The sequence below is a fragment of the Vitis vinifera genome, chromosome 14, assembly GCF_030704535.1.
Source record: "Vitis vinifera cultivar Pinot Noir 40024 chromosome 14, ASM3070453v1".
Taxonomy (NCBI): domain Eukaryota; kingdom Viridiplantae; phylum Streptophyta; class Magnoliopsida; order Vitales; family Vitaceae; genus Vitis; species Vitis vinifera.
Window position 1 is genome coordinate 30414130 of NC_081818.1, and position 26645 is coordinate 30440774.

At 36.9% G+C, this 26645-nt stretch overlaps 1 protein-coding gene across 2 annotated transcripts in view; it reads right to left on the bottom strand.

The window, feature by feature from the left end:
• Positions 1 to 2035: 2035 nt before the first annotated feature.
• The window catches only part of LOC100249183 (sister chromatid cohesion protein SCC2), a 32990-nt gene continuing 8380 nt past the window's right edge, over positions 2036 to 26645 (bottom strand). The window contains exons 3-28 of one of the 2 annotated variants that reach the window (XM_010662835.3): positions 25691 to 25821; positions 25524 to 25617; positions 25138 to 25394; positions 16352 to 16459; positions 16079 to 16190; positions 15793 to 15883; positions 15516 to 15702; positions 14942 to 15373; positions 14331 to 14863; positions 14041 to 14251; positions 13914 to 13964; positions 13626 to 13784; positions 13351 to 13518; positions 12577 to 12876; positions 12336 to 12488; positions 10689 to 10858; positions 10147 to 10255; positions 5702 to 5863; positions 5513 to 5617; positions 5211 to 5444; positions 4635 to 4768; positions 4265 to 4558; positions 3809 to 4178; positions 3234 to 3326; positions 2995 to 3120; positions 2036 to 2500 (exon numbers count right to left, since the gene is read on the bottom strand). In XM_010662835.3, the coding sequence (XP_010661137.1) occupies positions 2276 to 2500; positions 2995 to 3120; positions 3234 to 3326; positions 3809 to 4178; positions 4265 to 4558; positions 4635 to 4768; positions 5211 to 5444; positions 5513 to 5617; positions 5702 to 5863; positions 10147 to 10255; positions 10689 to 10858; positions 12336 to 12488; positions 12577 to 12876; positions 13351 to 13518; positions 13626 to 13784; positions 13914 to 13964; positions 14041 to 14251; positions 14331 to 14863; positions 14942 to 15373; positions 15516 to 15702; positions 15793 to 15883; positions 16079 to 16190; positions 16352 to 16459; positions 25138 to 25394; positions 25524 to 25617; positions 25691 to 25821 (5009 nt within the window). In that variant the 3' untranslated portion in view covers positions 2036 to 2275. Of the gene's footprint in view, positions 2501 to 2994; positions 3121 to 3233; positions 3327 to 3808; positions 4192 to 4264; positions 4559 to 4634; positions 4769 to 5210; positions 5445 to 5512; positions 5618 to 5701; positions 5864 to 10146; positions 10256 to 10688; positions 10859 to 12335; positions 12489 to 12576; positions 12877 to 13350; positions 13519 to 13625; positions 13785 to 13913; positions 13965 to 14040; positions 14252 to 14330; positions 14864 to 14941; positions 15374 to 15515; positions 15703 to 15792; positions 15884 to 16078; positions 16191 to 16351; positions 16460 to 25137; positions 25395 to 25523; positions 25618 to 25690; positions 25822 to 26645 lie in introns of those variants that run through there. The other variant, XM_010662836.3, reaches the window with a different exon arrangement.

Here is a 26645-nt window from a genome sequence, read left to right on the forward strand (position 1 = left end):
TAATCCTCTTGTTTGAAGAGTTCAAACCAAATCCAAAACTTAATATTTTTCTTTTCTTGTCCTAAGTAGGCATAGAATTCTTCTTGGTGAATGGCTCTAATGACTTTAGGGATAGTGCTAAAGAACCAATCATTTCTTTGCTTATTGTCATCAGAATAGAAGTCTTTTCTTAAGAGATCCTTATTGATCTCAAAGTCCTCATCACTTAGGCTTATTGTGTTAATCATCTGGGAATAGGTAGGAGACATTACAGGGGACTCATCCTGTTGGGATTCCTGAGTAGACTCATTTTCCTCAGTGTAAAATGGTCTAGCCACGTTGGTGTGACTTCTGACACCTGTTAGCTTAATATTCTTAGGATTTCCTAAGCTGGAACCTTCTTCTTCCCTAGTGGTTCTAACTGGGATGGAAGAGCTTGAAGCTCTAGAGGGTTCATAAACAAAAACTCTAGGGTTGCTAGAATGTCTGAAAGAGTTGGAGAAAACCAGTTCTCCTATTCCATCAGGATATTGAACAATTTATTCAATACTTTCAGATCGCTGTACAATGGCTGGAACAGCATTAGCAAAATGCCAATTTTCAGAAAACTCAACATCTTTCCACAAGATCTTCTTGGGGATGATGAAATCTGACTTATATAGCATATCTAAGTGAAAGTAAGTGGTCTCACCTTTAGGACTGGTGCAAAGAGCCCCAGATCCAACGCTTGTGTTCACGCTCTTATAGGTAAACCTGGTTATGATTAAAACAGAACTGTTTCTTGGTTTGATCTTAAAGTCATGGGTCTTAATATGCAGGACAACGGAATCTAAGATGTCTGCATCTCTTATTCTAACTGTGAAGTTAGGATAGCACCGGAAATAAACTGGGCCATCATTCAGTCCAGCTTGGACTGCGCCTATAATAGAATCTCGATATTCGAGATGCCTATTATCCCTTAAACACATGACAATAGAGGTGTTTAAACCTAATCTTGTCAAAAACTTAGCTACTACTTAAATCATACCAAAGTGTATGAAATTATAGTCATCTCTCTTATGCTTTTCAATGGATCTATTATCTAGAAGTCTTATGACTTGGTCGTCTTGTTCTAAGCTGACTGACATTTCAGAGGTCTTGATAGTATAATCTGTAAAGAACTTAAAGGTTCCTTTCTTATAAATTTCTTGATTAGACACCTTTGGTAACTTCCAATCATCTAAATCATTTTGGATCTTAGGATAATTGATCTCTTCACTGTTTACAACAGTATCTTGAGAATTACTGAATCTCCTAGACATGGTTCTGAAAATTGAACTCATTTTAGGGTTTTGATCTAGAGCCTAATAGCAGATTGACAAACCTTATGAGACGTCACTCCAACCCTCTTACAGCCTAACAAACGCCTATCCACGGCTAACAACGGCTCAACCGGCAGGGCTCGCGCTCCTAGGCACACTGCTACCTATCCTAGGATAGGTCAAAACGCCCAAAACAAACCCAAAACACAAGTCTTTAGGGTTAAATAAAATTGAGTATTAGATTTACAAAATGAGATGATTTCACCCCTTTTAATTAAATAACCCTTTATTTTACTATACATCTCATTATTAGAAATAATTTTAAACCACTTTTCAATTTAATATTTAAACTGTAATTGACTTTCTATAAAAATATTTTTTCACAAAAATCATTTTCAACAAGCCAGCCCTACACACTGCACTTGAAAGCTGATTTTTTATACTCCCATGAAAAGAATGATTCCATTTGTTCGCCATGAGCATCTTAAGAGACCAACGGACCCACAGGATGCTATGAAAAATGAAAGATCTCAGTCCTAGCCCTGTCAAATGAAATAAATAAATAAATAAACCTTATATTCCTAAATTTATTTTGTCATCAAGTGTCAAAACACTTGATAAAATTTTTATAGAATAGTTCACAGCCAGACCACTCTACGTATTTCCCACAAAACCCAAAAACATTCCAAATTTCATATTTTTCGGATGATCAGACACCGTACAAAAGCCAAATCTCATTGCTGCCATAACAGAAATCTAGAAAAGTTGAATTTCATTCCAAAAAAATGGTTGCACAATTATTATAATGCGAAGCAACACATGGAAACAGCTAAGAAAGCACTTTCAAACAACCAACCAATGATTACCCACAAGGCACTTACTTTCACTTTCTTCTGTTTCCAGATTTTCTATTTTTCCTTCCTAATTTCTTCCTATTTCTTTTCCTTTCTCAGCTACATAATGTACATGTTAGCTTACCTGTTATATACTTACAACTACAACCGCTGTCTGCCACCTCTGTTGCTGTTGCCTCTCCTGACACTGTTACTTTGCCTCCTCCCACCTGTCCAATCTTCATCATCATCATCTTCATCTTCATCATCTCCACCCATCATACGACCAGATTTAACACCTCTCCTGGGGGCTGGACGCTTCCTCTTGATGTTTGCTGTGTAGGCCGAGTAATCAACTGTATCTTCCTTCAAGGCACTCTTAAACTCCTGCACAGTAATGAAGCCAGTAAGAATTTATCAAGCATTTATGACCTTGGGCAGCTGAAACCAGGCATGGTTAACATAACTGTTCAAACCCAGACAAGTTATTGACCCAAAAGGAACTAACAACTCCTCAGATATTGTGGGGTATGCACCCCTTAATATCCTCAGAAAGACAGTTGGCCGACATACTGACTAACGGACTAACAACTCAACCATTCCAATCTGTCATAAACAAGTAAGAATGAAAAACATTCACTTACCACTTTAAGGGGGAGTGTTAGAGAACTGGTGCAGTAATTGCCAAATTATACAACTTGTATAATTTGAATACATTTTTGTTAGTTTGAAGACATTTTGGAGTTTTATGATTTTGCTATCATATTTATATTGTGAAGCAATAAATAAATAAATAAAGGAAGGGAAAGCTACAAAAAAAAGAAAAAAAAAAAAAACAATATGAGAGAAGAAATATCTCCTCACATCAAAGCTCACACTACCTGATATCTTTGCATCAATTCTTGATGAGTGGTGGGCGAATCAATGTGCATTTCAGTAATGTAAAAGGGAATATTCTGCTTGGTGAGAACCTCTCCTGTTTTTAGTGGTTCATTTGGAGAGAAAGCCTGAACAAGTGAATCAAGCATCATATAAGCATTAGGTTAATCAATTAAATATTCTGAATAATTATACACAGTTCTCTTAAGTAATAGCAGAAACAACTATTAATTAACCTCACCTGGCATCGGGCATCATTGAGGCTATACACAATTTTTAAATGCCTCTTCAGCTTCAGGAGAAGTTGCAGTGCAGTGGCTGCAAGACAGTCTGCCTGTATAGACACCACAAAATTCAAACACATAAAAAATCTATTTCATTGAGCAAATTGAAAGCAGCAAACCAGATAAAAAGAAATTCTCATTTCTCTAAATCACATACATTCTCAAGTTGATACAGAATCACAGAGAATGAGGAGTAAAAGCAAAGAAAGTTCTCCAATATAACAACAATTATGCAGAAACATGGAACATTACCTGATGCTTATTATGACTTGCAACAAAATACATGTTTATAGGAATTTCACATCAATATTAGAAATCAACCAAACATATTGTGACAACAGAAGCAAGTTAAATCATAGGAACTTCAGGTAGAAATTTTAAAGTATGTCATCTTATGGAATCAACCACTGTGACAACAGCTGCCTAAGATAAAACCATGGGTATTTCAGTAAGAAATTTTAATGAATGATAGAAATCAATGCTCCTTTCCCAGAGGATGAAATAGTATAATGATCAAAGGATTTTTCAAAACCTGAATTTTTTGCAGATCATCTTTTGATATATCACAAGAACTGTCCGAGCATGTCATGTATGTCTTCAAATTCATTGATGTAGCATGATCTGAATCAGGCTGACCAGCTGGCTCTAGTTTGGCTGCACCATTTACATCCATTAATGTTGTATAGTTGGATACAGGCTGAGAAGCTGGTTCCTGTTCAGCAATCCCATTCTCATGATGAATCTTATGGACATCTCTCTGTGAAAAGTGTAAGCTCAAGGCTTTCATATTTGCCTCAAGTGTCCCAGCCCTAACTTGTATAACTCGATTAATAGCATAGATCAAATACAGGGGCTCATCAGGTGATGTGAATGGTAGCAAAGCAAGAATTTCAGTACAATACCTGAAAAAGGAAACTAACTTTGAAATCATTATACTTGACAGACATTCCAGAAGAAGCATATGACCACCATAAGTAACAGAACTCACATCAGGAAAGGAATTACTGAATGATTCCAGCTTGGAGTATCAAATTTTCGAACAATTGAAGACATAAATTTGTTCCTTGAGACACGGTTTGCACGAATAAGCTTGTAGATTCTAGAAACTCCAAGCCTTGCATAGGCAAAACTGCCACCATCAGATTTCCCCTTCATATTTCCAGGTACCTTGGTTTGGACTTTTGGGTTTGAATTTCCAGGAGAACAGCCACTTGTCGATTGTATGAAAACAAATGACATCTGAAGGCCATCACCCAAACGGCTTTCAAAGAAAGCAGGATACCTGAAAATATGCTTTTATTAGCTGTCAAAGGCCATCAACAGAATAAAAAAATTTAGCAGCATCTAGGGGAGTGTACTTCTCATTCATATTCATCAGCAACTGATGAGCCAGCTTTGAGTTCACCTCCTGAGGATCTGTTTCAAGTGCTATAAGGTATGGAACACAAGTAATAGGGTGAACAAGACCCTGGCGTAACACAACTTCCACAATCTGCATTGCCAAAGTTCAAAAAGGTAAAAACAATAGAACAGCAATAACAATGATCCCAAGAGATTCAAAATACATAGAAACCACTCCATGAACAAGAAGTTAGATATTAAAAATCTTTCCTGTTAGCATTTTTTGGTGGGACTCATAGGTTGGTTGTACCATTAGAATCATCAATACTATTCATTCCAGGTCTTAAGAGGAACTGATACAAATATTTTGAAGGCCTCATAGATAGCTAGATTTTGATAAATTTATTTATTTATGTGAATTAAGTCATTTATAAAGCTTTAACAATCCCTTTTTAATTTCCCATTTGCTTTTCACCATTGACCATCCAATTGGGCCAAACCATTCAACCACTGAACTACAGCCACTGTTGTTATTTGTACCTTGGCATAGATCACAAGCAAACTGGGACAATGATGCAGAAACCAATTCTTACCTTGAGGGCAGATTGGCGGACGTGTTCATTGACATCCAAGCATCTTGCTAAGATACTATCCCAATATAACTGAACTATTCCCCCACAAATGTTAGCATCACCAGCACCTGCAGCTACTGGCACACTCTGACCACCTTCTACAGAATAATTAACTACATCATTACTGGTTTTATCAGGTCCCATTTGACTTTCTGCATCAAGAAGATACTCGTACATGTTTTGCAGTGCTTGCATCTGGCCAGCAGAATGATTCAGTACAGATGGAAAAGATTGTAGCATGAAAAAAAGAGATAAATTAGTACCTTAAGATGAGCATCAGAACTAGAAGAAAATGTTGCCTCTAATATTTTTCCAACATCCTTTTCCAACATATATTCAGGCCTAGCAATCAAAACAAATCCTAATGCCTACAAAAAGTCAAAAAGGTACATCAGCACATTTAAAATCAACTCAGACTCCAGGAAACCTAAGAAGAGCAGAAAATGGCTTACCTGCAAAGCCCTAACCTTTACAAAAAAATCGTCCACCTGAAGATATTTTTTTAACATGTTGAGGCTGCTTGTAACATATACATTTTTGTCACTGCAGGAGCTCAGCAAAGAGTTACCATAGCGGATAAGCAGCCCAACACAGAAAAGAGATCGGCCCACTTGCTGAAATTAGCAGAAAAATCAAACCATCTATTTATTTATTTCCTAATACTATAACATAATTTCTAAAAGAAAAAAACCATAAAAAAGAGAAAAAAATAAACTAAGGTAGCGATGGTTATAAAATTGAATGGGCAAAATCCTTGTTCTTGGGCCCATTGTTATCAAGGACTTGCCATATATCTGATAAATACAATACAATACACTTTCAAAATAAATATAACACGCAATCAATATTCATTTTAAGTGTACCTAACAATGCATATACAATATGAGATGTGATATATTCAACTCATGATATTATGATACAACCATCTTTGAATATTTTCAATTGTTCTTAAGAATAACTAAGTTTGAAATATTTTTCAAAAAAAAAAAAAAAAGATTAGTACTTGTTTAAAATAAAAACCTACATCTAGAAATGGACAACAAAAGGGAAGGGAAGGTAGAAAATGATCCCACATGAAAACACTACAAATGTTGTCGAAAGCATGCATAGAAGCTTGGGCAAAATTATTGCTCCAATGAATATTAGGATCGTGTTATATTGAAAATGATATATGAATGACGACTTCTGCTTAGTATACTACTTTTCATTTGCAAGTGTTTGACCACTTTGGAGGAAGGGAAATGGTAATGAATTTGGAAAGTTAGAACTTTCAAGATAGCATACACACTTCCGAGTGTGTTGTGTGCATACATGCTAGTATATCCTTCTAATTATATGACTATGGTTTATTTTTTGGCATATAGGTTGGGCACTAATGGAAACTTTTCGCATAACAATATTTATAGCATACTTGGAACTAAAAGTCATTGCTAAAAACTCAATATGCACATTGCATGGATTTGTGAGGAATCTAACCATTAAAACGGTTCATTTTATAAAGCTGATAACATAAAAATAGCTTTCTTTTCCTTTTTTTTTTTTTTATTAAAATAGAATAATACATGGAATAAATAGAGATATATCTCACACAATCTTAACCTCCCTAGAACATAGGAAACAGTCGAACAAAAAAGGCAAATCTAACAACTTACTAATATATTCCTAATATTCGAATTTGAAATTTGAATTTATTAACAAAAAACTAACTAACAAATTCCTTAACTTTTCATCACGCCCCTGAGTTGGAGCATAGATATCTATCATGTCCAACTTGCTGATTTGATGCTCAAAGTTAGGTCTCATGAGCCTCTTGGTTAAAATATCTACTATTTGTTGTATGGTCGGAACAAATGGCAAACAAATAATACCAACCTCAAGTTTCTCCTTTATGAAGTGTCACAATATACTTTCATGGGATGCTAGACAGATTTCCTTAGCTGCTCTAGGACTCAATTTAACCACAATATTTCACACATTCCATGTGTCATTGCACTGAACTCAGCTTCTATGCTGCTTCGGGTGACTACACTTTGTTTTTTGCTTCTCCAAATAACCAGATTACCACAAACAAAGGTAAAATACCCCAAGGTGAATCTTCTATCTGTGATGGATCTGGCCCACTCTGCATTGATATAGACTTCAATGCTTCGTTATTCATTCTTCCTAAAGAATAACCCTTTTCCAAGTGTAGTGTGCTTCTTAAATATCTCAGAATCCTGTAGATGGCTTCAACATGTTCTTCATATGGAGCGCGCATAAACTGGCTCCCCATAGTAACAGCAAGGCAATATTTGGTCAAGTGTGGGATAAATAGATTAACTTGCTCACCAACATTTGGTATCTTGCAGTATCCATAGAAACTCCCTCCCCTTTTTCCCAAGCTTCACATTTAGATCTATGGGAGTACCTGAGGACCTCCAACCAATCATTCTTGTCTCTCTCAAAGGCATAGTATGTATTTTCATTGAGATACAACAATCCCTTTCTTGGAATGTGCCTCTTCAATACCAAGGAAATATCTCAAGGACCCAAGATCTTTAATCTCGAACTCTGAAGCTAAACCCTTCTATAACCTGTCCATCTCCATTACATCATCATCCGTGAGAATAATGTCATCTACATAGATTATTAGAATTGCAACCTCCCTTTCAACTAAAAACTTCATGAACGTGGTTTGATCTGTTTATCCTTGAAGGTAGCCTTGCCTTTTAACTGATCGAGTAAACTTCTCAAACCATGCTCTAAGGGATTGTTAAAGTCCATATAAGGATTTTTTTTTTTTCAGTTTGCACACCTTGGAACCGAATCTTTCTTCAAAGCCAAGAGGGGAATCCATGTATACCTCCTCCTCTAGATCATCGCTAAGAAAAGCATTTTTAACATCAAGCTACCACAGTGGCCAATCTAAATTAACAGCAATTGACAAGAGCACTCTTACTATAATCACCTTTGCAACCAAGGCAAATGTCTATGAGCAATCAATGTCATATGTCTGACCGAAAACCCTTGGCCACCAATTGAGCCTCATATCTTTCCAATGAGCCATCAAAGTCGTATTTGACTGTAAACGCCCACTTGCAGCCAACAGTAGACTTACCTCCAGGTAAGGTCACTACCTCCTAAATTTTGTTCTTACAAAGGTCTAACACCCTTTCGATGGGCAATCGGAATATCAAGATTACCAAGTGATTCAAATTGTGATATGGAACACAAAGGACCTAACTTGGGATCTGAATGCTAATTTGTTCTCAGATTGAATTCATGAGATCGTTGCAAAGTGGAGTTACCCTTTCCTTGAATTTTGTTTTTTCTTGAGTAGACAATACCCTTAAAAAATTTCCCACTTGATTTGTTTCCAACATCTATTCCTTTGTGACTTTGATCAGTTAATGGCATTAAAGAGGGCTCTCCCCTGATTTCAATACCTAAAATATTAGTTTCTAAGGCTAGTCGTGGAGGAGAAGGTTGTTTAGTAGGTTCAGGCTGTGGAGTAGGAGTGGGCTATTGAACGAACCTATAGGGCTAAACTGAATACCCTCCAAAGCTTCCTCTGTTGATGCATTATTCTTAACAGCACCAGTCATTGACAAATTCTGATCAAAAGCCAAAGCTCTGATACCATGAAAGTTTACGTGGGGAGAAAAATAGCCTCTCTTTTATTAAAATCATATTAATACATGGAATAAATAGAGAGAAATCTCACCCTAGAACCTCAACTTCCTTAGAAAATATGAACTACTCAAACAGGAAAAGAAAATCTAACTTCATACTATTCGAATTTGAAATTTGAATATATTAACAAAAAAAACTAACAAACAAATTCCTTAACTTTTCATCAAATACATATATTTACCTAGTTTAATCTTGTATCTTTTAAGAAATTAGTAATATATTGCTTAATACTTCACTCCTGCAACATATAAATGGAATATGTGTATATATTTTCTTCTATTTATTTTTTTTAAAATAAAAAATTTATAATACATTATGTAATATGATACACCAAAAAATAAAAAAAAACAAAACAAAAAAAGAAACAGAAAAACAACACACTATACAATTTACAAGTGGAGAACCATATATATATAGCAAAAGCATATAAATTCTGGACCATCAACCTTAATACATGAGTAAGGAAAATTCTAGACACTCCATGAAAAGGAATTAGAGATCGAAAAAGAAGGTGTTGAGGGATAATACTTTTTTTGATAGGCAAATTTTTGTCCCCATTGGGACTTAAACCTGGAACCTCCCACAAACACTCCCAACCTTTTACCACTTGAGCCAAGCCTCAAGTGCATGTTGAGGGATAATATCACAACAAATAATACAAAAATAACAAGAATTGAAAGGGAATAAGGGTATATAATCTCTTCTTGAATTGGGAATTTACTGTAAACTAATATTTTTCATCCATTTTCTATAGCATTCCATTGAGGATCATGTCATAATATGAATTATTGAAATCATCTGTGACAAAACTCCAACTTACATGTAACTCATTATCCGATTTACTGGAATATAGACAACATCTCTCCACAGACAAATGAGCGTAGACACACTATAAATACAGATGATGCATAGCCTAAGACTGCCTGAGTTGCAGTAGCTCAGCCTCAAAAACAAGAAAAATGCAAGCTCCTTTTTCAAGGACAATTTATAGCATAAGTAGTAGAAATCGAGTCTTAAAGTCACTTTCGCTTCTCAAAATTGAAATATCCAAACAATTCATCTCATGCACCAATGAAGCATCAATTGAAACTGTACAACCACAAATAATAGATACAATACCTAGATCTTTACCATAGGCATGGAAATACAACAAAGGAAATAAAACATGAAGACCATCTAATGGATTGTTTTCAAAAGCATAACATTCAGTGAAGTAACTACCAACCTGTTTGTTGTCAACCCCAATGGCCCCTAAACGTTTGAAGAACACTTGAATAAGATACTCAATTACACTTGCACCTTTTCCTGCTACTTTACTTACTGAGCAAAGGCACCTTTCATGAAAAAGAAAATCAGAACAGCACACCAAAAATACTAACACATATCAGATCGAGCTAAGAAAATCATCAGAACTCTCAAATGAATGATCAGAAATCAGTAATTCACATGTGACACCCAGCCATGGGTCCAAAACATAGATGAAGAAACCAGGATGAATATCAAAGCGGGTAAAAACAACATGAAAACCGAGGAGTTCAAAGCTCCACTACAATCATCAATTATATTCCATCTGACAAACATACATGAGATTCTAAAGCCACTACTGAAATAATCTGACCATCTGCATTATAAGCACCCAATTCTATGCAGTAAAAAAATAAAATAAAATAAGAATAGTAACTCTGAAAGATAAATAATGGGAAAATTTTAAGAACCAGCAAAATCAGAAGTAAAAATAACAGAATAAAAACAAGGAATGTAAGTTACTTGACGCAGGCATGGACAACAGTCAAGAAAGAATGCCTAACAATCATTTGCTTTAGGTCTTGCTCAAGTTCTTCCAGAATACTCTGTGGAAGCTTTCGAAGCAGGGGCAGAACAGCATCAATTATGAAGATTATACTTTCCAGTAGTTTTGCAACTACTCGATTATCAACCTGAATGAAAGAAAAAGAAAGTTAAAGAGCATTTGTGCAACGTTAATGGAACTTCTACAGCTTTCTTTCAGCTTCTGAACCTTCATAGCAAGAGAGAGAAAGAAGCACGAAAAATGCTAAAACACATAATTGTACTATAATCAGATCAAAATTCAGTAGGATTTCTTCAATATCATATTCAGAAAGAAGATGGAGGCTTTCGGGATTTCTAAATTGCTCTTACACATCTTTATAACTTAGACTGGAACAGAAATTAGCAACAGACTATGACAATAGAAATTCAGAAGCTAAGAATAACATTTTTTGACGACTAGGATGCAGTTCTAGCTGCATTTTTTAAGTTGTCTGATAAGAGCATATGGAGTTTCTTTTCTTTTAAAAAGAACACACATAGAATTTACACTTTTGAGGAACCAACAAGAAACTTAATTGAAACTGGTAATGAACATGTATATCAATGTTATGTCACATTAGGATTGAGTAGCCTTCCCAATCTTCATTGCTTGATGTGAAAACTTGAAATGGTATTAAAAATTTTCTTGATGTGAATATCTTTAACTTGAAATTGAATTATAAAATTCTCACTTTGAGGAATCCACAAAAAGCTTTACAAGATCAAAGATGCCATGAAAGAAAAAAGCAAATCAAAGATGCCAAAGATTAAAAAAAGGTGCATCCATGTTATGTCATCAGGATTGAGTAAATTTACCAATTTTCATTGGTTGATTTAAATAAAGTTGGTGATGCAAATCTTAATTACAGGTTTTATACAAATAACTTTTATATAATTTAAGTATTCACAGTAAGAGGATAGGTTTTCATCATTCATATAGAAACAAACGTTATGGATTTGTTATGTGCAAAAATACTACCCCACAACATTGACCGGAGCTTTGGGAAGAGCCTCTCAAGTTTGTAAGATAGTTGGAAATTATATTCTATAAAAAAAAGTGGATCACGAAATGTCAAAAACCACTCAATGAAGGCAGTCACACCTCCATAGAAACAAGAATGCCAACATAAAAAGAAAAGAAGAAATGATAATGGAAAAGGGTGAATAAACAGCAATCACTTCACATATAAAAAGAAAAGAAGAGTACTGAATGTTCTATAATGAATGTGAACAGCCAGGTTTGAAGTTTCCCTTTTTTGCATTCAGACTAGCAGCAAAGCTGCACAAAAGAAAGCTTCTGAAGGCCATAGCATTGACTGTCACATCCTTTCCATAATCTTAATGAATTTTTGCTAATTAGCATTACTAGCCATAATCCAAAAAGAGATGGACAGGTGGTGGGGAATGAGGAAGCCATAAAGGACAGCTCTTCAAGCAACATTTACGCCAAATCTATTTCTTAAACATGAGCAATCACAATAAATTTAACAAATTTCAGCAAAACAATGCCAAATAAAAATCCCCTCTATAGATGTAGTACTTATCTTATTTCTACTAGAAAATGTAAAATAAGAAATTAATAACCTGACTCTTCAGATATGGCTGTAGAGTGACTACAAACTGGGAAGGATCAGAAGCTGGAGCACACAGGGTTGGATCAACAACACAAAAGGCATGCAAGACCAGGACATAGGGAAGTGTGCACACCTCAACTTCTTCACTGTTCATTTCCTCTACCTGACAAAGAACAGAGTTTCCAAGAATTCTAAGATCCAAGCAAGTGAAGCACCAAAACGTTCTGTGGATCAATAAACAGCAAGAATACCTGCAATATCCTTTCTAGTAAGCACTTGCACATCAACTCACAACGCTTACGAACAGATGCCAATGAGACAGGATTAATCCCAACAGCTTTAGCTGATTGAGGGAAAAAATCAAGGGCTAAGTTGCGCTTAATGACAGCAACAAGAAGTTGATGATTAGGCATCTTTCTCAACATTTCAACAATCTGCTCAGTCTTTTTTGCAACTTCCAGTGGAACAGAACTACCATCACCAAAAAACTGAGTCTGAGAACCAGATGGTTCTTCAAACCAGAACTCATAAAATGTCTTGCAGACAAGATCCTGTAAATGGAAGAATACAGATAATAGGTTGTGAACTTATGAACAAACTTTTCACAAACAATAATGCTGGAGATAGAATATGAAAAACTGTTTGGCTGTTAATATCCTAATGTATCTAACCCATGTCTCATCTCTGAATTTGAATTAAATTGATTAATACAGTTAATGAAGGTCCAAATGCGATCAGAAGACCTATAAACTTAATCCATCCATCATTCCAATCTTATTTCTCAATCTACTCAATCGCCTTTCTAGTTACTACCAATCTAGAAATATGTATAAAACGAATCAACAGCAAGTATTTAAAAAAAGAAAAAAAGGTTTCTTCTAAGATTTTTTTTTCCCAGGCACTTCAGAAAACTATTTCAAAGCACCTCACATCTAGTTAGAAGTTTCAGACCAGCACATGGAAGATATTTGATATGTATAAACCATTTAGTAAAAGAATAAATTTCTTCATTGCCTCTGAATTACCTGGATGCTAGATTCCTCATCACTAACACGAGAAATGATCTCATTGCAAGCACTTGTAAATTCTGAGAAGTTAGCATTGGAAGTACACATGTCTCTGATGATTTTGATCGCTCTTTTCCGTACACTCACTCCTGTATCCTTTATTCTCTCGGCAACCTTCTCAAAATACTGCAAAAGAACACCCAAATTAGGGGGGGAAACATAAAAGCAGATATAATTACTTAATAACCTCCCTAGCATGTATTGAGGGATGAATCAGGTTTAATGTGAGATACCTTCAAACCAACATCAGGATGTGAAGCAATATGCCTACCAACAAGTTCAAGGGCTGCTTCTCTCACAGATATTGCAGAGTCACAAAACCTTCCTTCAACAGCCACTTGGACACGTTTCTCACACAAAACTTCTGGATCAGCTTCCACGATAATACTAACCTATTCTCATTAATAACATAAAAGGAAAAAAAAATGAGGTGAATGTTCTGAAAAGCTCAAAGGACGGAGTTCTCCTTGAAACTTACAATACATGGACTAACAATTCAAAAATGAAATGTTTCCACTTACTGCACGTAATGCCTTAGCCCTAATTACTGGAGAGTTCTCCCTGAGACTTGCCTGCAATCAATCATGTTGTAAGAATGAAGACTTGTATTACCAAATAGAACATGAAGCAAGAAAATATTTTACTAACCAACAGCAAATGAAGAATCTTATCAAACCCTCTGGAGAAAGAATTATTTTGTCCTAATGCTAGTGTTATCTTCTTGACCGACTCCCTAGTTAACAATGAGAAAGCAGTCCCAGAATCACGCACAATTGCTTTTGATTTCAATCTAGCAAGGTAGTAAATGAACTTTTGTTGGGACTTTGGATCATCTTTGTACCACAGGCAAAGATAAAACCTGCAAAAAGAAGATCTTACCTATAACATCAATGCAAACACCAAATTAATAATGAAAGAGGTTTCTCTGAGCTACAAACCAGCGAACAAAGAGATGCACATCATCAGAAGAGCCAGCATCATGCAGGTAATTTAAAAGCATCTGCTGAACAATTTCAACTTTTGTAATTGGATCACTAGCTTCAGAATTCTTATCTGACCGAGCACGATTTCTTTTCTCATCATCCTTGCATTGTGATTTGCAGTATGATTGTAAGACAAGAAGTTGCTTCTTGCAGAGGCAGAACTGACAGTACCAGCCACGGCTAGGAACTTCATGTTCTCTTACTCCCATGCAATCTGCGTGAAAAAATCTATGACAACCTTGACATACAAACAATGCCCTTTCAACTCTTCCATCCATACAGACCGAACAGACATCTTTAGGGTGAGTTTGATCAACACTATCTCCACCAACCAATTCTTGCAATATCCAAAATCTATCCCTGCTGCAAAGAACAGCATCATGCTTCAACCTTGCAGCAATTGTACCAAGAAGATCAATGGCCATTGAACGTGCAGAGATGTCTTTAGATTTCAGCCCAGCATTCTGAAGCAGTAAGACGCAAAGAACCTGCAAGTAACTCTCCCTTAAAATGAAAACAAAGAGAATGCATTTAGGAACTGTAATTGTATGCATATAATATATTACCTCCAGAATAGGAGCTGAAGCAGGATATTCAGGTAAATTCAATGTTGTCAGCAAATCCATAACAAGATTCTCCATCATCACTTTCAACTCAGAGGCATCCTGAGTTTTTACTGTTGTAAATCGCTGAAGGACACGGGTCCAAAAGAGACAACATGCCTCTGTGGCTGCTTCATGGCATTTAATCGGGTAACTGGAATCAATTGAAACGTCCAATATGGTGTTTCCATTTGATGCTTGTCTTAAAGCTTCAGGAAGATTAGCACTAAAATGAATTAATTGAATCAGCAATGCAGTAATCATCTGAATCTGCCTCTGTTCTTGATCAGGTAGGTGATAAGCTCTTACTGCTCTCTTTGAGAATGGTAACTTCCAAAGCAGCTGAAGTGTTTCATCTATCACATAAGTGCGATGCTGCGTGTATGAGTAGAATATCTGTACCCATAACCAAAGATGCCTAATTAATTCAGAACAAATAACACATGGACACTCATAAAGAACAAGCTGTCAAGAGAAATGGAAAGCAGAGGGTACAGATTTTTTTTTTGATAGATAGAGAGGGTACAGATTTTAATACCCCACATATCAAACTTATTGCTTTTAGTTGCAAGAGCTGGATATTATCCACTAAGAATGTTGTAAAGCTTGTTTTCACTAGTTGTAGAACGCAACTATCTGATAGGCGCTCCACCAACAACAAATCCTTCAGAAAACCAAGAATAGTGCACAGTTTCTGAAGTATGGCATTCACAGCAGTAGAAACCCTGTCAAAGCAAAAGGCAAATAAAATAAGAAAACATCTCATTTTGGAGTTAACGTTCAAAGTTAGGGAAACAGCATATTGATAAGCACACTTGTTAGCTGCTGATTTCTTTGCTTTGACACTCTTACGTCGTTTCTTGCTTGCTGAACCAAAGTCAGCATCCAGCTCTTCATCATCTTCACCTGACAAATAAAATTGTGAAAAAGAGCCCGAGTCAGTTAAACATTGAACAACGCTAGACAGATAACAAAAACAACATCCATATGCAAATTAGTCAGTTCACAAATATTGCACTTTCCAAAGTTCCATGGAAGAAAACAGTGGCATCAAGAAAAACAGAGTAAATGCCCAGTTTTAATGAATGTCAAAAGGCCTACCCTCAAGCACCCCATTTTCACTTGGTTTATGCAAAGCACGATATGAAGGATCACAAGCTGACATTATGTCCATTATCTGATGCCTAGAGAACTCCAGAATTCTTTCAATGATCTGATATGGATAGAGTGTAATCAGTTGACATGGTTGGATAATCTTACAAAACCACAGGAAAAAGAGGACCATATTTCAAGCACTTCATAAAGTGGACATTAGCAAAAATTTAAATAGAATCATGCTGAACATAATAAACTACCTAAGAATAAACCATGTACCTCCTCTTTGTAAAGCTGCTTTGGCATGTCATTATGTGTCATAACTGCTAGTGCTGCATGAATAGACTCCAGAGCACAGAAAACTGATGAAACTGCATCGGTGTCTGACTGGAATGTCAAAACAAAACTAATTTTTATAATAATGAAATAGAAGCAATAAACCAAAGCAAGAAAGAACAAACTTATAGAAAGTTAAAACCTATAACTATAGTATCTATCAACAACTATATATTATAGGGTTTTTTTTTTTTTTTTTTTTTTGGTAGGCAATAATCACTCCAATGTTTTATTTACAACAGGATTCAAACTTCCAAAAGACAATGTCCAAAACCTCAACCAAGGAGTGAAATATTGATATTGATCCAATAGAAATACATAAAAATATAAAATGAAATATCAAAAAAGCACTGATATTAAAAAAATTTAAAACCGAAAGCTAAAATTAAAATAAGGAAATCTGAAACAAAACTTCAGGCATTTTTATATGGTATAATACACCAGTTACAATCAAAATATGATGAAAAGAACACACATGCATGTGAATGTAAAAGGTAGGTCTGTAATGTATAAAATGAAAACTGGCATGCTAATGGGCAGTCTTGTAATAAAACATCCCATGTGCTCCAAAACAGTCCTATCTTTCCTTCTTAAGAATAAGAGATGTTCTGTTATATTGAACACACATCTAACTTATACAAGTTAACAACTTGGGTTTGTAATAATTTGTAACATGTGCATGCTTGTGACAAAGAGGATAAATCACAAAACATTAGTGAACTCCTATCACTAACATTAGAAAATGACCATTTCTAGTCAAAATAAAGTGAATTGCATTTTGATTTGTTTTATAACAACCATATTTGAGCACTAAAGTCATAAAATATCAATTTCTTTTATTACAAATGGTTTTTCAAGTGAAAATAAGATGAGAATCTAACACTCTGACTGGCATAATACAAAATTAAGATAATTAGCTGTTATTTGTAGCATAACTTTTTTTTGCATATCAAAGTAGTGAGCCATCCCATCAAAAAAAGATATTAAAAGTACAAGAAAATATTGAATTACTAAACAACAATTCACAACTAATTATCTTCTTTTTGAAGTAAATTCTTCCAGAAATTAAGGTCCTGTGAAAAATAAGTAGAAAAAAATATATATATATATTGAGATAGGCGAACAAGAGAATATATTAAAACCACTAGTGGGCGAGAATACACAGGACATACAATTCACGCCAAGAGGCTAATAGAAAAAGATAAAAAAGAAAAGAATTATTTTTAAGTAATTTACTTTATTAAAGTTGCGTTGGGAGGTGCTTCCAAGGGTGTCCGAAGTGATTCCAGTGATCAAAAATGGGTTGGGAAAAGAGCAGGAGGTTAGGGATGATGAAAGAGGTGCTTCACGTGCCGACTGTAAGGTGGAGCAGGTTCAGTCCACTGAGCAGTCTGCAAAGGTGGTTGTGCCGCTTGAAAGTGGAGAAACTTGCTGCAGAAAAGATATGGAGGCTGCTTTTTACTGACTTGATGTCGACAAAAGGGGCAGAGGTGGGTACGTTCAGAGGTAGGTTGCTTTCTGTTTGGGAGAAGGATTCAAATAATGGGTCTGCAGCCCAAGCTAATAGATCTTTGGGCCGGGATTTGGAGACGGATATGGAGAGGAGGCCCAATGAGGAGGGCCTGTTTGGCACCACTTTAAAAAATATTTTGGAAGTGGGCCGACCCAAGGCGGATCTGTCTAAAGGCCCAGATTTGGTGGGGCAACCCACTATTGAAGCTTTATTTGAGGCTAGGGCTTCCGGGGGATTTCAAGAGGTGAACTGTGGGAGACCAGACGGGGAAGTTTTTGGCTTCCAATTGGGGTCGTCTCCACTGGCGCTAAATATTACAGAGTTTACCGACGAAGCTTTGATGGAGGAGGCTTCCAAGTACACAGTTTCTTATCCTTGGTCTCTTTTCTCGTTGGGGAAGCCGGATTTCTCTTCTTCTTCTACTCTTTCTGGGCGGGATGGGGTGATCGTCGCCACTAATGGGGGTTGCGGTCGGGATTGTAGCTCAGAAACAGTTGGGGGAGCAGATTTGGGCCCCTTAAGGATGGTTTCGGATGGAAGGGAGGCGGAGGTCTCTGGTTTGTCGGGATTGGCTAATGGCACTATCGAGGAGGAGATGGAGGATGCTTCAGAAAGGGTTTTTCAAGAGGTTATGGAGGATAGGAACGAAGCGAGTGAGCCGTGCTGGCAATCCAATTGCTTGGCTAAGTTTAGCCGATGCCTTGGAATGCCAACGGAGGGCTTCGAATGAGAGATTTTGTTTTTGCTGCAAAGAATAAAAAAGAGGAAAATTCTGAAGGGGAAGAAGGGGAAGTTGGATGGTAGGAAAAAGAGAAAATTGGAGTCATCAAAGTTTGAAAGGGAGTTGAGAAAGCTGGAATGGATTGTGAATTATCTTGGAGGTGGAGGTGGAGGTGGAAGAGGAGGAGGAGGAGGAGGAGGAAGAGAGGGTAGTTTTTGCAGGTCTAGATGAAGATCCGTTTGCTTTCTTGGAATGTAAGAGGGGCTAATAATTGTGATAAGAGGAAGGTGATCAAAGCTTTGATTAAGAAGAATAGTGTGGACTTGGTTTGCTTGCAAGAAACCAAAATCCAGGATATGTCAAGGGACCTTATTCGTAGTTTAGGAGTGGGGAGATTTTTAGAATGGGGAACTGTGGATTCAAGGGGTACGGCTGGTGGTATAGTGGTGTTCTGGGATAATAGGGTGTTGGAATTGATCGACTTAGAAAAGGGAGTATACTCAATTTCCTACCATTTTAAGAATTGTGTGGATGGTTTCATGTGAACTTTTACAGGGGTTTATGGTTCAACCATGAGGAGAGACAGGGAGTGTTTCTAGGATGAGTTGGGGGCCTTAAAAGGCCTTTGAAATGGGTCGTGGTGTGTTGCTGGCGATTTTAATGTCATCTTAAGCCCTGAAGAGCACAGTAGAGGAGGGAGTTTGAATTCAAACATGAGAAGGTTCTCAGAAGTAATAGAAGACTTAGAGTTAAAGGATTTGCCTCTAATTGGGGGTCCTTTTACTTGGAGTGGAGGGGTGAATAACCAGTCATTTTCAAGACTAGATCGTTTCTTGGTTAATGAGGAGTGGGATTGCCGTTTTAGTGGTTCGAGGCAATGTGTCATCCCGAGACCAGTGCCTGACCACTTCCCAATTCTGTTAGAAGGAGGGGGTTTGAGAAGAGGACCCTCCCCCTTTAGATTTGAGAATATGTGGCTAAAAGTGGAGGGTTTTAAGGATCTATTGAAGTCTTGGTGGGAGGGGGACAGCAGTAAGTTTTATTTTGGCTAAAAAACTAAAGGTCATTAAGTCTAAATTGAAGGAGTGGAACAGAGATGCTTTTGGCAGGGTTGAATACAGGAAGAATTTGGCTTTGGATCAGATGGAGTTTTGGGATGCTAAGGAGAAGACTAACAGATTGTCTTTGGAAGAGATGGAAGCTAGAAGAAAAGCGAGAGAAGAATATTAAAAATGGGTTTTACTAGAAGAGATTACTTGGAGGCAAAAATCTAGGGAAATGTGGTTGAAAGAGGGTGACAGAAATACGGGCTTCTTCCACAAGATGGCAAATGCTTACAGAATAAGAAACAATGTGGACTGAATTAGGATTAATGGTGTTTGGCATTCGGAGGAGAATGGGATCAGCGAAGGGATAGTAAATGCCTTTAGGTCTTTGTTGTCCTATCTGGGGGACTGGCGCCCTCCTTTATCCGGCCTGCAGTGTGAAACGCTAGAGAATATGGATGCTTGTGCTTTGGAGGTGTCATTCACGGAAGAGAAAGTGTATGGTGCGCTATTGGAATGTGGTGGGGATAAAGCTCTGGAGCCTGATGGTTTTTCAATGGCTTTTTAGCAATTTGCTTGGAACTTGGTGAAGGATGATGTGATGAGTTTTTTCAGGGAATTCTATGAACATAGTAAATTTGTTAAAAGTCTAAATGCAACTTTTCTGGTTTTAATCCCAAAAAAAGTGGGGGCTGAAGATTTAAGGGACTTTAGGCCCATAAGCTTAGTAGGAAGCTTGTACAAATGGTTGGCCAAGGTTTTAGCCAATAGGCTAAAAAAGGGGGTTGGAAAAGTGGTTTCTAAGGCTCAAGGGGCTTTTGTGAAGGGTAAACAAATCCTAGATGCAGTGCTAATAGCTAATGAAGCCATTGATTCGGTTCTGAAGAATAACGAGAATGGTATTTTGTGCAAACTTGACATATAGAAGGCATATGACGGTGTGGACTGGTCTTTTCTTCTCACAGTTATGCAGAAAATGGGTTTTGGGGAGAAATGGATAAGGTGGATCAAGTGGTGCATTTCCACTACACTCGGATTTCATTCAATGTAGGCAATGGGAGGAGGGTGAGATTTTGGAAGGATAGATGGTGTGGGGATTCCCCTTTGTGTGAGTCTTTTCCTTCACTATTTGCTTTGTCTGTTGACAAGGAAGCTTGGATGGCGGATTTTTGGAACCCCTCGGTTGGGGGGGTTGGAATCCCTGTTTTTCAAGAGCCCTAAATGATTGGGAGGTGGAGGAGGCGGAAAGATCCCTGGAGTGACTTCACGGGAAGAGAGTGCTTGGAGATGTGGGTGATATGGTGGTTTGGACCGAAACAAAGAGTGGCAAGTTCTCGGCCAAGCCTCTCTATCTTGCTCTAGAAGCGGACTGCCCTTATTTGTTTCCTTCTAGCTGTATTTGGAATGTGTGGGTACAACCCAAAATTAGTTTCTTTGCATGGGAGGCTACGTGGGGTAAAGCCTTAACCCTAGATCTTGTTCATAAAAGAGGATGGGTCTTGGCAAATAGATGTTTTATGTGTTTTGAGAATGAGGTGACTAGAGACCATCTTCTTGTTCAAAAACAAGGGTCCTATGGGAGTTACTCTTTACTTTGTTTGGGGTCTCTTGGGTGCTACCCTCTTCAGTTAGAGAGACTCTCCTTAGCTGGCATGGTTCTTTTGTGGGCAAAGAGCGCAGAAAGGTGTGGAGAGCGGCTCCTTTTTATATATTTTGGACGGTTTGGAATGCGAGAAATAGATTGGCTTTCAAGGATGATGTGTTGTCAATCCAGGGATTGAAATACTCTTTTGTTTATTCTCTTTGGTCTGAGGCTAAGTTGTTTATAGTTGAATGCCCTCTAACTATGGTTAATTTTATTGATTGGTTGGGATCCTATTAAGGTTGTTTTTTGGGCCAGCTGGATGTTCTTCTCCTTTTTTTTCTTTGGCCTTATTGGTGGTGGGCGTATAAGTTTGTATACCTTGAGTCGCTTTTTTGGCATCTCTTTATATATGAAATTCTCTTTACTTATCGAAAAAAAAAAATGTTAGATGATTAAGTTGCATGAAGAGTTATATAAAAAAAATGGAAAATGGGAAAATATCTCAATATATAGTAAAATATGTCACAATCAGTAATTCTCAGAATTTACCTCAAATTCTTACAATTTCTTTATAAAAAAGAAAAAAGAAAAAAACCGTAAAGACTTTCAAATTTCTAACTTGACATACCAGAATATGATCAATGAGGAAAGCAAACTAACTCAATGCAGCTTTAGTTCAGTTAGATCAAGAATAAAACAAGTTATAACCAAGCAAGCAAAAAGCCCACCTGTTCATACAAACCATCATGTAATCTATGACTGTCCATTATCTCCCTACTCTTTTTCCTTTTTATCCCTTTTTCGACAAGTAGACAATTATTAAAAGTTCCCAGAAAAAAGGATGCACTATAGTGCACAGGGGCATACAAGGGTGCCAAACAGTAATGAACAAGAAGGGAAAAAAAAAAAAACAACTCCTCCCTCCCTCCCCTTAATGAGTACCTAACCAATCAATAATGAATGGAAAACGGCTCTCGAGTACCCTTCTTTACTCAAGAGCTATTTTCTTTTGAGATCCACTCTTGAAGGGATTTCCAAGCAACTAAATAGTTGGAAAAGAGCCTACTTATCTTTTGGTGGCCAAATAAATCCTGTGTAATCATGTTTATACTTTCTCCCACTTATTTCCTGTCAATTCTCAAAGTTCCAATCAAAATGTCTTTTAGGATTGAGCGCTTAAAAAGTGGTCAGTAGTTGGGGAAGGAAAGAGAAATCACCTTGAGGGCTGAGGCAGTGTGTGAGCCCAAAAAGGAAAGAGGTTTGGATGTAGATGGGAAATCCCTGAGAAATAGAGCCCTCTTAGTGAAGTGATTTGTGAATGTATCCTTAGGGGGCACAAGGCCATTTTAAGTGTCTATGACCCACATTTTAATGGGCGAGATGTCGACATTTTTGTTAGGTGGTCGCAACATTGTCCTTGAAAGGCTATTATTTGAATCTTCTTTGATTTTTCTTGCTCGACTTGATTTCCCATGGGTGATGGTATAAGAAGACAATTGGTATCAAAATTCACCATTTCGCCTTCAATACCCAAATCTCTTTAGGGTGATGAGAACAAAGAAATTCCCCAATTTTTAATGTTTTCTTCCCCTTATGTCCTCAATTTTGGAATTTTAATTTTTGCTGAAGCCTCCCTAATCAAGAAATCCAAGAAATTCCCTCGTCTACACGCTTCTCTTCTTCACTTTCCACTCTCCCACCCAGACATGAGAGATCCTCACCCCCATTGCCAACCTCTAGAGCTTTGCCCCTCCCCTTGGAGGCCACTGTCAAAAACCATGGTGCAATCTCCCACCATAGCTGGAGTTTGAAGACTTGTTCCCCAACCACTACATGTAACCTTCTTAGACCCTCCTTCCCATTGGATTTCACAAGAATCCTATTCACTGCAGGATCCGCCTCTCCCTCGTCTCCTTATCAACTGCTAAAAAACCTCTGCAAGCATCGTCGAGTTTCTTGAAAAATTCTTCTCCCCATAAATGCAAAGGTAACCCTAGCACTCTTACTCAAACCTCTTTGACACAATCCTCAACCATAAGACAACCTACATCAAACCTCCACCAATCCAACTACAACTTTTTCCCATTAAATCTACAATTACCCAATAGCCAAACCCTTCCTGCTTCAAAAACATATCAAACTGGAAAAATATGAGAGTCCCCTAACAAGGAGAGATGAAAATAACCTCTCACCCTTAAAGAATGTCTAGCCTAATCTTTCACAGAACCCAAATCCCTTATCCGATCTAAACCATCCCCCCATCTCCCCACCAAGCACTTTTTAAGGAGCTCTAAATTTTTCAACACCTCCTCCAACTCACCCTAAACCCAGACTGTCTCCCCTAGCTCTTTTTTTCCTCTACTCACCACTTGTACATAGGACTTACCCTTTGGGAGAGCTTTTCCTCCACCACTATCCACCAAAAGACGGACAACCTCCTTGGATGACTTTGCCTTCCTAAACTTCAAAACAACCCCAAGTTTGCTCAGTTTTGAGGCAAGGGTCTTCCATTCCCCCAAACCATTCCTTCCTTCAGGAAAGACCAAGGAAAAACTTTTCTCCTCCAAAGACAACACAGAGCACAACAAGAATCTTCCTGCCTTGTTGCTAGGAAGAACCAGCTTGTAGCCCTTACTAACTTTATTCCACCACATGAAGAAGGAATTTCTAAACTGCCCTTCGCAACAAGTCTCTACCCCTTCCAACAATTATGGTAGCTCCCTCTCACCAAACCTAATCCAAGTGGAAAACCCCAGCCCTCTCTCCAATATCTTACCCATCATCTTCCCCTTAACTTGCTCCATCAAAATCTCAAAAGATTTTGACTCAACTCCAACCCAATAACTTCCCCTTTGCAAAGCCATCACTGAAGACCTAAGCTATTTTCATTTGAACAGCCCTAGCTTTTTAATAATGATGGCAAACAACATATATCAATTAGATATCAGCTAACGTCCTAGCACCCTACCTCACTGGCAACCTTTGTAGGCCTACAAATTATGTTAAGCCTACAAATTCGACCTAAAGCTTAAGCTTTTATGTCATGTTAGACCAACAATGAATATCAAGTTAATTTGGACTATACCCCTTCCAACAACAACAATACTAATAAGTAATGATAAATATGATATCATACTAAGCTGCCAATTTGACCAAAAAAGCTCCAACTTTTAAGCAATGGTGGGCCAAGAATGACTATCAAGCCGATATCTGCTACAACCTTTACAATGATGATGATCCTACCAACAAAAAACAATTCCAAGGGGTAAAGGTGCAAGATGCAAAAGATGTTGTTATGTTGAGAAAGAGGTTCAAGACATGAATCAACTTGCTAGAAGTTAATAATAGAGAACAATGGTAAGTGCAATGTACAGCAACCAAGTGATTCAAGTAACAGGACAACAGAAAAGAAACAACTAAGTTTTATCAAAGAGCAATCCAGCATTCTGCTTCTAAAACATTGATTGTATGTGATATATTGCACTGCAAAAATGAAAATGTAAAAGGTTAAAAGCATCAAAAGAAATTAAAAAAAAAAAAAAAAGGTAGTGGAACTCCAAAAAATGTTTGTTACCACTTTGTATACATATTACAATAAATGTGTCTAATGAATAACTTAAGTCATAAGACTGTATGCAGGGCTGTAAAATAGAGACAATGATGAACCACAATGAGAAAACTTGCTGTAACAATTCAATTGGATAACAAACATTAAAGGCCTATACAAAATCTGAAGAAGCAGAGGATGCAAAAATACTTTTCCAACAGAAATGGAATACTGCAAGCAATAAAACAAAGCAAAGCAGAAAGATAGTGATATTTTATTTTATTTTTTTGATAAGAAGATAGTGATATCAAACTTACATGTTCACATTCATCAACAGACAAGCCTTCAGCTCGATGAATCTGATGATCTAGAACCCTCAACAGTCTTACAAGAATATCTACAGGAACCAAATTTAGAAGTTTCTTTGCACGGATGGATATTATTTCATTTACAAGAATTTTAAGATCAGCAAGTGGCATTGATAACCACTCTGCTTCATCACGATCATCACTAGGAATTTCTGCTCTTCCACAGAAGTCCTCCAACATCTCAGAAAAGTTTCCAATGGTGGCATCTACACATACCCATCCCAACATAATCAGTCAATAAAAAAATTGGGAAGATCCACCTTAATTATTCAAATAAAATAAATGACAAGATAATAAGATCAAGATACCAGAAACCAATAACCAACCAGCCTCACCTTGAAGATCATAGGGATCTGGCCCAGCTGATGGTAAGAAGTCATCACTTCCTTTCTTCTTGACTTTTGGTTTTCTAGAAGAAGTGGATTTTTCCTGCAATTGAATTTCAAATTTTAAGAAACACAAACAACCCAAATACGTATTATGGAAACAAACTTACACGTACATTAAGAATATAATCAGACTGGTGGCTATGATTGCCACCATCTCTTTGAACTTGACTTGTAATGGGTACATTCTGCTCAATGGGTTTCTTTTCTGATACTGTCCTGCTACAGATTTGCTCCTTGATATGACCTGAGAAACTTGAACAATGCAATAAACAATAAGCACAGCAATATCAAATTTCTTAAATAAATAATTCTTACAACGTCAACCAAAAGAGAAATGTTAACAGATGGAGAATAATGCATGATGTCCAGAAGATTCTGGGGCAGAAGCAACAAAAGAATAAATTGCAACCTATATGATCTAGGAAATTAGTCAAGCAGCACCCAACCACTATACCCTCCAAGAAATTTCAAAGAATCAGTAAAAAGTATGTTGGCTTTAAAATTAAATGCTGAACATTATAAAAATTTCAAGGTTGCTATTAATAATCTTCAAGGTGGAGATCCAACATTCCAAACAACTCTTCAAGCATTGTCAAAGGCAAAAGGACCACATCAACATAAAAATCAAAAGTCATCTTCTCCATCAAATGGTAATAACAACACTATTCAACATTGAAACACTATTAAGTATTCATACCTGAAATTTTATTGGGGATTAAGAAGATAATGGTAATCATTCAAACATGAAATATCAAATCACACATTCTATAAAGCATCAAACATTTTGAAATAAAAGGTTCATCTTGCTCAAAATCCATATTCTACTACCCTAAGACATCAGAAGATTGAAAATAAATAAATAAAAATTAAAAAAAAAACAAGAGAATTAATATTCTAGAAAAGGTTTAAACATCAACATTATAGTCATTAAATTCAAAATGGGTCTTGAAGATCTAAATAAGGGTGTAAAGGGGTGGTTCGAGGTGGAAAAGAAGAAAATCTAAATAAAAGATGTTAAGAGGATAGCTAGAAGGTAGAGAGAGTTTTGGGGAGGGAAGAAGGTTTTTC